General features: G+C 42.2%; 1 protein-coding gene across 1 annotated transcript in view; it reads right to left on the reverse strand.

Annotated features, from left to right (window-relative positions):
- Nucleotides 1–8,168: 8,168 nt before the first annotated feature.
- CNGA3 (cyclic nucleotide gated channel subunit alpha 3) overlaps nucleotides 8,169–15,119 on the reverse strand; it is a 31,343-nt gene continuing 24,392 nt past the window's right edge. Inside the window, exons 6-7 of the mRNA XM_043603221.1 lie at nucleotides 14,060–14,166; nucleotides 8,169–11,265 (exon numbers count right to left, since the gene is read on the reverse strand). Coding sequence (XP_043459156.1) covers nucleotides 9,854–11,265; nucleotides 14,060–14,166 — 1,519 coding nt within the window. The 3' untranslated portion in view covers nucleotides 8,169–9,853. The remainder of the gene's footprint in view (nucleotides 11,266–14,059; nucleotides 14,167–15,119) is intronic.

Raw genomic sequence — 15,119 nt, forward strand, 5'->3', positions numbered from 1 at the left:
CCATCTCAAAAGTGATCTTAAAAGTTTTCGGACAACCCTATGGCCATACTAGCTTTAATCAAACCAAGAGCATTTTTCAATCATAAGCTTTAAAAAAAGAAACAAATATAAATTCACAAACATTTAAAGATAGACATCAGTGCAATTTCAACAATTCATTCATTTAGTGTAGTAACAAACACTGAATGAGAATCAGGCTTCTGATAAACATTTGCCATTAGCCAGTATGTAATTTGGGATAGTCTTAAAAGTAGAAGAACCATGCTTCAGTGTGACAAGGAATGGGGCCCCAATTCCACTGTAGAGTGAACATTATCAAGTGAAAAGGGAACCAAGCTTGTTAGTAAATACGGTGCTATGCATTCCCTTTAGGTCCCTAACCAGCAGCACTAACATCCTCTCAGTACTTACTAGAAACACAAGATCCCAGGCCCATCCTAGACCTGCTAAATCAGAAACTCTGAGAGTGGGACCTTTCAGAGCAATTTATATGTTGACAAGCCCTCCAGGGGATTCTGATAAACACATGGACCTAGATAACCTATATACAATAAAGAAGCTGATTTAGATAATTTACACATGATAATTAAGAGCTGAACAGTGTTATTTTGGGGACTAGAACCAACCAACTTAAGAATTTCTTTTTGGGCCACTAAACATGATATATTTATGTTTATATGTGTTTTCATTAGAGAATATATGTAGCCTTGAAAACCAACAGCCCTGCTGCCATAAGAGCTGTGGAAACCAGCAGCCTAGCAGCCACTGGAGGGGACAAAGGTATTTGGAGCACCTCAAAAAGTCCTATCTCCAGAGACATGCACTATTTGACTGGTATGGCAGCTCACAGGTAAAGCTCCATTCTCAGGGCTTGTCTTTAACTGACTTGACTGAGAGCTTACTCTCCACAAATAGTCCTGTCCACAGGGCATTTGGTAAAAGCAATCAGCGGCAATTGTCTAACACTGCAGCTGGCTAAGGTAATGACACCAGTTGGAGCTAACAAAAGACTGACCAAAAATCTTAAAAGGAAATAATCAGGCATTGCTATCCCTTGGGGAACTTCAGAAAGATCTGACATACTTCTGAGAAGATTCTAGAATCTTTAGATTCTGGGACTCTAATAGGACATGTGGACATGTACACATGTCCAGGAAAGACTCGAGAAGACCATAATTTCTCACTTTCGGCAGACTTTGAGGCTTTGAGCAAACAAGAAGAAGGCTGAGGCAGAACTGTAGAGTGCCTGCCTAAGCATTGAAGACATGCCTCAACATACACACACAGCTGTCCATAAAGACAGGAAGACATACTGGTTCCAGCATTTGAGAATATCCTTGTCTAATCATTAACAAATCATTAAGCTAGCCAAGCAATGGTTTCAGTGGCTAAAAATTACAAAGAATACAGACTTTAGAGAATTATTCCAAGAGAGTCACTAAACAAACAAAAAGTAACAACAAACCTTGAGGTAGAAGGAAAAACGATTTCTAGAATTGCCATATTATATTGTTTTAAGTGTCGTGTGATCCCAGGGTCATGGGATCGAGCCTGCATTAGGCTCTATGCTGAGTGTGGAACCTACTTGGGATTCTCTCTCTGTCTCCCTCTGCCCCTCTCCCCCACTCACACACCCTCTCTCTAAAATAAAATCTAAAAAACTTGAAGGAGAAATTAAGATATTCTCAAACAAAAATCTGATAATTCATTGCTAGCAGACTCACTCTACAGGAAATACTAAAACTGAAAGGACACTGGAGAGTAACTCAAAATCACACAAAGGAATAAAAACTAAAGGCAAATACAAGATAAAAGTTAATTTCTGACCCTCTTCTTTCTGACTTAAAAGACAACTACATAAGGGGCGCCCGGGTGGCTCAGTCAGTTAAGCATCCAACTTCGGCTCAGGTCATGATCTCCTGGTTTGTAGGTTCGAGCCCTGCATCAGGCTCTGTGCTAACAGCTCAGAGCCTGGAGCTTGCTTCAGATTCTGTGTCTCCCTCTGTCTCTGCCCCTCCCCTGCTCATGCTCTGTCTGTCTCTCTCTCGCTCTCTCTGAAATAAATACATATGTTTTTTAAAAAAGACAACTACATAAAACAACAATATAATCTGTGTTGATGGTATCATAATATGAAAAAGATATAATGTGTATGACAATAATAGCATAAAGGAGTGGGAGAAACTGCTTGATTGGAGCAAAGTTTGTGTATACCACTGAAATTAAGTTAGTATTAATGCCAACTAGATTGTTTTAAATTAAAATGATAATTCCCAGGACAAACACTAGGCATAGGTATAGACAGATACAGATATAGATACAGCTACCGATTAAAAGAAAAGGAATTAAAATAGTATACTAGAACATAACTATTCACAAAAGAAGACAGTAATAGTAATAGGAAGAGAAGAACAAAAGAGATGTAAGATATAGTATAGAAAACAAATAGCAAAATGCAGACGTAAGTCCTACCTTATCACAAGTCATATTAAATGTAAATAAACTCAACATTCCAATCAAGAGGCAGAGATTGGCAGAAGAGTTTTTTAAAAAAATCCAACCATGTGCTGTCTACAGAAACAAACTTAAAATTCAAAAGCATAAGTAGGTTGAAGGTAAAATAATGGACAAAAGTACAGCACGGAAACACTAACCAACAAAGTGCTTCAGTGATTACACAAATATCAGGCAAAATAAACCTCAAAAACAAACAAAACAATAAACAAAGAGGAACATTTTATAAGAGGGTCAATCCATCAGAAAGATATTATAATTAGAAGGATCATGCATCCACAAAAGAGACCCAAACACATGAGGCAAAACTGACAGAATTTAAGAAGTGGACAATGTAATAAAAATAATTGAAAATGTCAATACTCAACTTTTAATGATGGATAAAACAATGAGGCAGAAGATCAACAAGGAAATAAAAGACTTGAACAACATTACAAACCAACCAGCTGTAACAGGTATCTATAGAATACTTCACCCGACAGTATCAGAGCACACATACATACTTCTCAGTTATACATGAAACTTTCTCCAGGATAGAATATGTGGCAGGCCATTAAGAAAACTCAGTAAGTTAAAAAGGATTGAAGTCACACGTAGTATGTTCTCTGATCACAATGGTATTAGAATAAAAACCAAGAGCAGAAATAAATTATAGGTAGGCGTAAATTAAACAATACAGCCCTTAATAACATAGGGGTCAAAAAAGAACTCAAAAGGAAAGTGAGAAAATATTTTAAGAAAAATTAAAATAAAAACTCAACATACTAATACTTTTGGGATGCAGCTAAAGCAGTGCTTAGAGGAAATTTTATGGCTAGAAACACCTATATTAAAAAGGAAGAAAGATCTAAAATGAATAACCTAACTTTTCTCCTTTAGAAACTAGAAAAATAACAAAACCAAAAGGAAAAAAAGGAAATAATAAAGATTAGAATGGAAACAAATGAAATACAAGTGGAAAAACAGTACAGAAAAATCAATAAAACCAAAAGTTGGTTCTTTAAAAATGTTAACAATTCTGACAAACTTTTAGCTAGACTGACCAAGCAAAAGGAAGAGAAAAGGTTCAAATTATTAAAATAAGGAAAGAGAAAGGAGCCATCACTACTGACCTTACATAAATAATCATTACAAAGGAAACTCTGAACAATTTATTTCAACAAACTGTATAACTTAGACCATATGGAGAATTCCTAGAAAGAAACAAACAAATAAAACAGACTCAAAAGAAAGAGAAAGTTTGCTTGATACCTGGGTGGTTCAGTCAGTTAAGCATCTGATTCTTGATCCCTTGATTTCGGCTCAGGTCATGATCTCATGGTGGCTCATGAGTTCGAGCCCCACATCAGATTCTGAGCTGAGAGCATGGAGCCTGCTTGGTATTCTGTTTCTCTCTCTCTGCCCCTCCCTCACTTGCTCTCTTTATCTCTCTCAAAATAACTGAAAATAAAATTAAAGAAATAAAAGAGATAGAAAACCTGCATAGACTTATAACCACAAAAAAATAAAAAATGAATTAGTAACTTTAAAACATTCCATTAAAAAAATCCTCAGGCCCAGATATCTCCACTAATGAATTTTAACAACTATTTAAAGAATCCTTTACAAACTCTTACAGAAATTAGAAGAGGAGAAAAAAAGTTCCAAACTCTATGAGGCCTGTATTGCTCATACCAAAACAAGACATAGACATCAGAATAATAATTCTCAATATCTCTTATGAATATAGATTTAAAAAATCCTCCAAAAAAATATGCTAACACACTGAGTCTAGTAACATAGGGAAAAGGTTACACACCATGACCAAGTGGAATTTACTCCAGGAATCCATGGTTACTTTAATATCTAAAAATCAATTAAGGTAATATACTATATTAATAAGACAAAAAACACATGATTATTTCATTAAAGGAAGAAAAATTATTTAACCAAATTCAACACCCGAAACACAGCAAACAAGGTATAGAAGAGAATTTCTTTAAGCTGATAAAGAGTATTTTTGAAAAACCACAGTTAACATTATACTTGATGAAAGACTGAATGCTTTGCCCCTAAGACCAGGAGCAAGAAGATATGGATGTCTCCCACCACATCCATGCAACGTTATACTGGAGATTCTAGTTAGAGCAGGTACGCAAGGAAAAAATAAAAAATAAAGGCATTCACACTGAAAAGGAAAACGTAAAACCATTTCTATTTGTGGATAACATGATCTTATGTATACAAAAGCCTAAAGAATCCACTTAAAAGAATTAGAATAAACCAGATCAAAAAGGATGCAGGATACAAGATCAATATTCTTTATAAACTAGCAATGACTATTCCAAATAGGAAATTCAGAAAACAACCCCTTTTAATATAGCATCAAGAGAAATAAAATACTTAGGAATATATTTAACAAAAGGAGTCCAAGACTTGTATCTGAAAATCCAAAACATTGTTCAAAGAAATAAAGAAAACCTAAGTAAATGGAAAGACATCCTGCATTTATGGATCAGAAGACTCAATAGTTATAAGATGGCAATATCTCCCCCAATGGATCTATAATCCAATGCAATCCTAATCAAAATCCCAGCCGCCTGGGATTGGAAGGGGTCCAGGGTATTCAAAACAATCTTGAAAAGGATTAACAAAGTTGGAGAACTTATTCTGACCAAAAATTACTTAGGTCATCATTTTACCCTAAATCCCTTAGTGAGGTCACATCATATTTTTTAATGCAGTTAAATTAATTTGTCACAATTTTCTTTTTCATCCTGGGATTGTACCACATCTTGTTTGATATTTTAAAATTTGCATAAAGTTCACTCTTTGTGATGTTCAGTTCTATAAGTTTGGACACATGGATACAGTCTTATACCCACCACCTCAATACCACACATTACTCTAAACTTTCCCCTGTGACCCCTTTGTAATCATATGTTAATTGTATTTTTAACTTTATAAAATATACCAAGTTGTTTTCCAAAGTAGCTGTACCATTTTGCATACCTACCAGACAACGAATGAGAATTCTTGGTGCTTCACATCCTTGACAACATTTGGCATTGTTCGTTTCTTGGATTTAGCTTTTCTAATAAATGAGTTTTAGGAAAGCAATTCATAAACTGCTTTGCAGAATGAGTGTGCATTTGTAAAAAATCAATTGATACATGATGTTGATTATATTAAAAGAATAAATGCCTAGAGAAAAAGAAAGTGAAAAGTTTCCCCCAACAGGAAGCAGTCATTAGCTGAGGAAATTTATGCTTTAGCACAATGAGCAATGCCTTTGCACAGATGCTTGAGAAGTGTTACTTTCCCTTGTTTCCATCTTGTCTTTTCTCAAGTATTTCTGCATTCTCAAAAGGAAAAAGCTTCAGGACAAAGGAAAAAATCTTTGATGGAAGGCTTCCAGACAACAGTCAGTGGAGAGAGGGTCTTTACCACCTAGTCTAAGTACATCTGAGGTAGAGCTTCCAGTCTGTAGAAGACATGCTGTCTGTGAAGTCCAAGACCTCCTTCCTCTCTGTCCTCACGTTCCTAGAATTGTCTACTAGGCAACAACTGAGGAGGATTGGAAGGAAGGGGGAGGGGCGAAGGGACTTTCTTCCTGTTTGCCTGCTGTCCTGCTTAGGTAGCCATAGTTGTGGCAGATTATCCTGGCAGTGGCAGTTGGATCCAGCCTCCTTTGGGAACTTCTTTTGGGACTCCCCAGAACCAGTCTCACCATTCAATGCCCCCTTTCAGAAAATGTCCAAAGTCCTATGTTTGCCAAACTCCTCTGAGTTCCTAAATTACCAGTAACAGCCAGCAGCACCCCCTCTTCAAAGGTCTGAGTTGCAGCTCTGAGGCGCTCTTCTCTGAGCACCCTTTCTCTTTTGCTCCCCTAGCCCTAAGGGTAATGGCTATTTTCTGCAGTACTCTTTCCGGATAAGCTCAGTACTCCTTTTCTGCTCTCTCAGCCCCCTGACGTCTATTTGATTAATTCCCTCTATTAAATTCTCTTTGGTGAAATACCTAACATATTTTTCCTAATTTGTTCTTAGATTCTGGTATTTAGGCTATTTCCTTTTTTCTATTAAAAACTGCTGCAATAAGCATTTGTACATGCCTCTGGGCACACATATGTGAACATTTTCCTGTAATATAGAGCCAGAAGTAGGGTTGCTAGGTCACAGGTATGAGCATCTTCACTTTACTAGACAAAAGTCACCCCCTGCACTTCAAAGGAGCATTTTATTTTCCACTTTGTTCATTAGTTTGCTTTTCACCTTTCCTTCCTTGGAGTAATACTAATGGCCCTGAGGCCCAGAGAAGGAAGCTGCCTTGGCTTCTACTTGATAAATTCCTGGAAGAAGGGTCTCAGATGGACCAGAGTTTGCCTGATAAAGCTATGACAGATCCCGGGCCCTGTTGAATTTTGATAGCTGGTACATCAGATCTCTGAGGGCCAATGCTTCAGGGCAATGGAGCAGGCATCTGTCTTGATAAATTAGTTGAGTTACGAATATCTTCAGACATTTTTTATCCTGGTTACTGACAAGATACCCTTTGTCTAACTCTGTGTGGTTCCTTGCTATCTGGCAGCTTTGGGACTTTCCAAGCTTGACACACTGGGATCTTGGCCAGGTTGGGTTCCCCAAAGCCAAAGTTCAGTCTTCTCCTCTGAGATCTTGCTGCCTCCCATGTCCCTGGACTTCTGCCAGGAAGCCTGCATCCCTCCATACCTGGAGGAGTGCTCACCAATATTTTCTTCCTTTCCTGTCTCAGGGATCCTCTCTCTCTCACTCTCTACACACACACACACACACACACACACACTTCCATGAGCTTAGCCTCCCACAAAAGGCACAAAGCTATCTCCCAGCATAGCTCCCTGTGGCTAAACCCAGTACAGCAAGAAGGATGGCCTCCAGTCAGCAGCCACAGTGACTATAAGAACATGAGTGGCTGTCTCAGATTCCAAGACAGTGAATAGGAGTCCTGAAAACAGCCCAAGATTCCACCTCCCAACAATCTTGGCAGCTTGAGATTAACTAGATGAAACCATATTCATTTATCTCTCAAGGAAAACAATGTGATGTTTTCTGCACCCAAGGAGTTTCACAGGCCATGCCTGTTATGTTATTTGAAAGTTTATTCACAGGATCATTCCCTGTGAGGTGAGGTGGGCAGTATCCTTCCCACTTCCCAGTTAAGGAAAGTGAGGCCCAGAAAAGGTAAGTAACTTGCCTGAGTGGCAGTGCTGTGACTTGAACAAGCTCAGGCCTGAATCCCCAAAACCCACATTCTAACTTACCACCTAAATTCCTTGGGCATAAGCAGTGGAAGAATCTGGAGACATGCTTAACAGGGACATGCCTGCAGCTTCCCGCCCACTCATGCCTTTCCAAACTGCCTGAATGTCCCCGATGGACAATTGATGCCAGGAAATTTAGCATCTACCTGAGACCCACTTCTTATATATTTGAATGGTTTGACTTATTTCCTCTGACAAGTGTTGCAGCTCTGGTTGCATTGTCTCACCTGTTTCTGGCTCCCTTCACGTGGAGTGTGCACTGTCCCCTATTCACCAGTGCCTGTTTTCCTGGGGAAGGTAGGCTCACTGCCCTAGACACATATCTAGAACCGAATCTTCCCTTATGACAAAATATGAAGCAAGACTCATTCAATATTTTTTAAATCCAGGTCTCTATTTTTCTTGTGCAAATATAAACATAGGCATAATTAATAGTTAAGGCTTTTTAAAATATATGCATTTGGAGAATACATTGCTAGTTACAGTTTGCTGATGATATGGGCTTGGATCACATCTTCCTTTAATAGTCCTTTTAAATTCATTTTAGAAAGTTAAAAATGGTCACATGATCCATAATAAAAATCAGAAGAGACTCATATAAATCCAAAATACATACTTGAAAATGCAGCACCTTTTGTATGAACTACATTAGGGTCCAGTTATATAGCATATGGATTATAACATCAGACCACAAAGGTTTTGAAGTTCCCAAAGCAAAATGGGGCATTGTTTTCTGAGAAGAAAAAGGAGAAGTTGGAAGAGAAAGAAGGAAGGGAGGAAGAGAGGGAGGGAGGGAGAGGGAAGGAAAGGAGGGAGAGAGAGAGAGAGGAAAGGAGGAAAGAAGAAAGGAGGGAGGGAGGGAGGGAGGGAGGGAGGGAAGGAGGAGACAGAGAAGGAAAACCTGTACATATAGCTTCTCTGCAACAGAAAAGTGACTCACCTTTGGGTAATTTACAATATGTATTTAAGTGGACCATTAAGGTTATAATTCGCAATCATAGAATCCAAATACAGAAATATCTTATATGATGGTAATGGAATTCTATTTACCAGATTAAAAAAGGAAAAAAGCTAGGTCCTTCACTGTGCACACTTCCTGCTAGCTGAGAGCTTTGCCTTGGGGTAGAATTCCAAGGGAGAGTGAGGCTGCTTCTTTGAGAGGAGGGGCAGTTTGCAAAGATATGGCCTAAGGGTCCGATCTTCTAAAACTTCTAGTTGTCAGCTTTAGTTGACCCAGGACCCCATTCCAACCTTCCACCTGAAAGGCTCTCCCAGAGCATAATTCTCCTCCTCAAGCCAGAACAAGCTGTCCCTGTTCCTGACTGAGGAACGAGGGGAGAGGCTGTCTTTAAATCCTTTGGTGAGTTAGGAGATGTCTCTTTCTCTCATCAAAATATTCTTTTCTAAACAGATTCCAGTTTCACAGGGGCTGGATGGTGGGGAGTCTGGATTTGCTTCATAGGCTCAAAGTGACCTCAAATGGGGTGACCTGGCTTCATCCCTTGTGCTTATCATAGCACGACCAAAGGCCAGGATTTTGAGGGTCCCAAAGAGTACATGAGGAGAAACCAGATTCAGAAATCTGTCCCAAACTGTCTCGTGTAAGGATGGATTGGAGATCCCACATTGCACTTCTAGCTTCTGTTACATCTCCCTTATAAGAAGCTGGTGGAGTGGGGTGCGAGAAGGGGTAGGTGACTAAATAATCTTCCATTTACAAGAAAATAAAGTTCAAAATTCTCAAAATTCCTCGTGGATTAAAAAAATAAGAGTTCTGTGCCCACACTTTCATATGCGTGGATTGGGGACACCTCACATTATACAAAGTCCTGCCTTACTCAGTGTTCCATGTGGACATCACAGTCACCTCCCACTTCAGTGGGGCTGGCATGAGTCCCCCTTTCTAGATGAGGAAACTGAGGCTCTCTCTCAGGGCCACACAGTTGCAAAGGGTAAGGAGAACTGGAATGCAACCCTGCCGAGTCCTGGGCAGCTGCACCGCCACAATGCATCACACGGATGGCTGACTCTGGGAAGCAGGAGATGGACACCTGCATTTCACTCTTGTTTGGTCTCTGCTTTTGCAGCATCCCCAGGAGCACCCCCATCAGACAGAAGGTCGCTCCCACACATCTTCACCTGGCTTTCCAGTTGACTGAGACGCTGCTTCACTTTCATCTGGGTGGCATTATACTCGGCCAGGAGCCGTGCAAACCTGGTCTGCAGGGTGTCCAGGGAGGACTCCAGGTGCTCTACCTTCTCCTCAATATCCTTGGGGTCCGCCCCAGCCTTGGCCACGTCCTCATCAATCAGGTTGTCCTTCATCAGGATCTGCCGTCCCTTCTCCTCCAGAGCTTTCTTGGCTTCTGGATATTCAGTGAGAGCCTCCATCAAATCATCTTTGGAAAGGCAGAACAGGTCTGAGTAACCAATGCTCCTGATGTTGGCTGTCCTGCGGTTCCCCGCCTTGCTTCCCTTAATGTTTAAGATGCTGATCTCCCCAAAGTAACTCCCATCACTGAGGACCACGAACTGGGTGATCCCATCATCGGCCACGACAGCCAGCTTGCCCTCCTTGATGATGTACATCTCCCTCCCAATGTCTCCTTTCTTGCAGATGTAATCCCCTGGGCTGAACACTGCAGGCCGCAGCTTGAGCACAAGCTCCACCAGCAGCCCCGCCTCGCAGTCTTGGAAGATGCGGACCTTCCTCAGAGTGTCCAGGTGCACGTTGATGGCGATCTCGGCCTTCAGCTTGTCTGGGAGACTCTTGAGCACCTCCTTCTCATCCACTGTCTTCTTGTTTGCCCACAGGTAGTCAAACCACCGGATCACCCGTGTCTCCAAGTCCTTGGTCACCTTGCGGAATTGCATATACTGCTTAATGGAGTCAATCTTGGACTGGAACTCGGCCCGTGAAGCATTCATGTTTGAGATCATGGATCCCACATTGCCGACAATGGTGGCAAAAATCAAGACTCCCACTAGGAAGTCTATGACCACAAACAGATACTCCTCATCCTTCACAGGGGGTGGGGTCTCTCCGATGGTGGTCAGGGTCAAGGTGGACCAATAGAGACTGTAAATGTACTTCCTAGAGAGGCGCCCATACTCTGGGTTTGAGATGTTTGGATAGACCCAGGAATCTGTCCCAAAACCAATGAACTTGGAAATGGCAAAGTAGATGCAGGCATTCCAGTGGATAATGATGAGGATGTATAAGACCAAGTTCCCAATCCTGAATAAATTAGGGTAGTTGGTCCTTGTCTCTGTGCGGTCAAAGAACTCAAAGAGCCGGGCAAGCTTCAGTAGGCGGTTGAACCTCAGCTCTGGGTAGTTTACACCCAACTTAAAATAAGCCAGGTCTGTGGGGACCAGGGACAACATGTCCAGCTTGAAGTGCACGGTCTTTGTGTAATGCTTCCACAGCCTCTGTGCATCCTTGACCATCAAGCCTTGCTCAAGGAAGCCTGAAGAAAAAGATGGAAGTCACTTGGGCATGGAAGAGGCTGCTATTTTTTTTTTTAACCACAGCCCATAGAAAGATATACACCTTGACTAAATAAGATGTAGTTATACATACATAACAGAAAAAATTTCAAAAGCCACTTTTACCCATTACTATGAAAATATACTCTGATGTTTTTTAGTCTATGATGTTCTAGCCTGTTTATTCAGTTAAAAATGTAGATTAATTGGGTAAATTTGAATGTGGACTGGTGTTTTATATCTACATATATATTATATATGTATGTATATATATATATATATATATATATATATATAGTTTATTTATTTAAGTAATCTCTACACCCAATGTGGGGCTTGAACTCATGACCCCAAGATCAAGAGTCACATGCTCTTCTGACCGAGCCAGCCAGGAGACCCTGAATGTTGTATTCTAAAGATGCATCCTTTAAAGTTAGAGATAACATGTTAAAGTGGTCCAAGGTTGGCTTTAAAATACTCCAGCCAAGAAAAGGGTGTGGGGAGGTAGATGAAACATAGCAAAATATTGATAACTGTTGAAGCTGAGTGAAGGTACGTGGGGATTCATGATCCTACTGTCTCTGATTTTGTGTATGTTTGGAAAATATTAATGATACAAATTTTAAGAGCATAGGTCATGGCCTATCAAACTGATTTCACCCGTCCCTAATGGGGCAGGACCTGCCTTTTAAAAACATTGCCTAGGGAAGCAGTAGTTCTTTCTGCCTGCACATTACTATCATCCAAGGAGCTCTGAAAACATAGGAAGCTGAGATCCACCCCCAAAGAATCAGACTGGAGCTGAGCTGGACACTGGGGAGTCACTAGGCGTTATTACTGGTGAAATCAATCAAATAGGCAGAGATTTGCATTCTTTCGTCTTTTTTTTTTTAAACATTTTCAAACATGAACAAAAGTAGAGAGAATAATATAATGCATGGTTTTTTTTTTTGTTTTTTTTTTTTTTTTTTTTTAGATTTTGGTAAGCATCAGAATTATACTGAGGACTCTGTAAAATCCAGAGTGCTGGGCTGTTCCCAAAGTTGGTTCCGTAGGTCCGAGGTCTACCTCTTAACAAGGTCTGGGTGATGCTGCTGCTGAACCAGGGCCACACTTGAGGGCTAGATGGAGGTAGGATTGCCCCTGTGAAAAGCAAACCTCAAGTCTGCTGTCACATGGTAGGGCCACCCTGCTTCCCAGTCCCCCATTCCCTGTTTCATTCTTTGGTTACCCTTGTGTTTATTGAGTACTTACATTACTATGTGGCACTCCTAGTGCCTTGGGGCTCCTCACTACTTTCTTAATAATATCTTTTCTCAATTCTGAAGATGTTTCCCCTTGGAGCATGATCCACGGCCATTTGGTTTCCGTGCCTACCTGCCTTCCCCATGAGGGTTTCTGCTGAATCTCAGATTGCCAGGGATAGTACCCAAGCACAAGAAGGGGTAGGATCACTGTCCGAGTGCAGGTAACTTGTCCCACTGAAACTTGGTTGAAATAGAGATAGGTGGCTCAGTGAGTCGGGCCACCCACGGAGCTCCTGTGTCTTGGTAGGCTTATGTGACCATGAAGTGGCAGGCCACAAGGACTGTCTAAGTTACCCACACAAGCCTCAAGCTGCATATTAGAGATCTTCTCGGTTATGGTACTGGGCACCATGTGGAAGCAGGGTTCCCAGTCTGGCCCTGTGAAGTAGTGATTGTGGACTTTAGGCCAGTTACTCAGTGTCTCTGGGCCTCAGTTTCTATATTTTTTAATTCAATTCAATTCAATTCAATTCAATTCAATTTATTTTAATTTTATAGAGAGAGTGTGAGTCAGGGAGAGGGGCAGAGGGAGAGGGAGAGAGAATTCCAAGCAGGCTCCATCCTCAGTGTGGTAATGTAGGGCTCGATTCTCCAACCCTGGGAACATGACCTGAGCTGAAATCAAGACTGAGCCACCCAGGTGCTGCTGGGCCTTGGTTTCTCAATCAGCAAGATGGAAATAATCACGCCTGTGTTTTTTGTCTCATGCAGCGGTTCTAATAAGAAAACAAGATGTACTTGAAATGTTTTGTACACTGTGAAGCCACACAGAGGCTTGCTGCTGGGATCTGGTGGTATTTGTATTGACAACTATGGCCTGGTTTCTAGCTCAAAAATCTTGAGAATGGCAAGCCGGGCCTCTGCCAGCTGATGTGAGGTCAGAAAAAGGTGCCCCAAGAATGAACAGCTTGAAGCTTAAGGGATTTTAGCCTCCACTCACAACCAGAGGCGATCTGAGAGAGGTCATCATTCACCTGGGCCCTGTTTCCAATTTTATTCCTCCATATATCTAAAAGCCATGGAGTAACACGTCCTGGATCCTCTGACTGTCCAGGAAAAGAACTCCAATATCGACAGAGCTCTCCCTCCTGTTTCCTGCGATATTGAATGGTCACTGCTGGAAGCATCCTTTGAGAGATGATGGTCTTATTTCACAGGTCATACAAATGAGGCCCAGAGAGACAGCTTGACTTGCTCAAGGTCACACAGTTTGTTGGCATAGCAAAGACCAAACCCCAGGTATCTTGACCTCTGCTAAAGAGTCGTTGTAGAGAGAGCTTGAGGCGGTACCACGCCCTCACCGTTGGTACATCCTCAGACCTGCCTGGGCTCTTGTGGTCAGAGGTAGGTAATGTTCACCACTTTGGATCTCCTGAACCTGCCCTGTGGTCCCCGTGGTCCCCCTCCTGATGCACAAAGTCAATCTGTGGCCTGGCCATGAGAAGTCCCTGGGCCTGGGCCCACTCACCTGTCCGAGCTCGCACCAGCAGATCCAAGCCATAGAGGACATCTGCCGAGTAGTCCAGGACTAGCCACAGCATCACGTGGTCAGACTGCAGCTCATCGAAACAGGCCCTAAACACTCGAGGGAAGGAGTGGGTGTGTCTGCGGCTGGGTCCAACACAGGCACCAGCTCTGTGCCTTCATCTTGGTATCAGCCCTGCCTGCAGGGTTTGTGCCCCAGTGTCATCACCCCAGACTCGGATGAGGAGGCCCAGCTCTGAGAAGCTTTTCTGTCCCAAAGGTCACAGAGCTCCTGCGAAGAGCTGGGATGGACCCCAAAGAGTGGGCCCTTGTCGCCTCTCAACAGTAAGCGTTGAGATCCCAGGAAGGGAAGTTTTTCTAGGCCTCACTGGTGGAGTCATGTGAAGAGACTGAGCACTTGCCCTTCCTAGGGTCTAAGAATTGCTCAGACATGAACAACCAAACCAGCCAGTAAATATTTTCTATTTTCTAGATCTTTATGCTCACTATTTCTCATACAGACTATACCCCCAAATGCTCTCTTCACCTCAAAAGAGCAGCAGCCAGCTCCTGTGTCCCCACCCTGCAGCGTACTCAGCAACTGGAGCCCCCTGCTGCCTCCTCAGAATAGCAGTGTCCCTGCAGCCCCTGAGCCTGGCTTGCACAGAAGCAGCTCGCCCACGGATCCCCATCCTGCAGGCAGGCTAGGAGGGGTCCCAAGTTCTCCCCTTTCTCACTCCCACACTTACCCTCAGAACAGCAGGAGATGCCCCCCTTATGCAGATAATCCCCAAAGCCCCTTCTTACACTCAGTAGTAGGTCTCCTCCCCATCCTCACAGAAGCAGCGGCTGTCTTGCGGGCTTGCTCAGGCTTGTCCCAAAGCCCCCCTACCTTCCCTGGACATCAGCCTGCATCCTTGTCCTAAAGGCCTGCCTGAAAGGGCCCCCAACCCCCTCACTTACTCTCAGTGAGTAGCAGCTTCCCCTTATCCTGCCCTAAAGCTTGCTTGGAAAAGTCCCAAAGCCTTTCATGTACTTCCAGAAGAGCAGCCGCTTACCTCTCT

This window comes from Prionailurus bengalensis, chromosome A3, assembly GCF_016509475.1.
Source record: "Prionailurus bengalensis isolate Pbe53 chromosome A3, Fcat_Pben_1.1_paternal_pri, whole genome shotgun sequence".
NCBI classification, from domain to species: domain Eukaryota; kingdom Metazoa; phylum Chordata; class Mammalia; order Carnivora; family Felidae; genus Prionailurus; species Prionailurus bengalensis.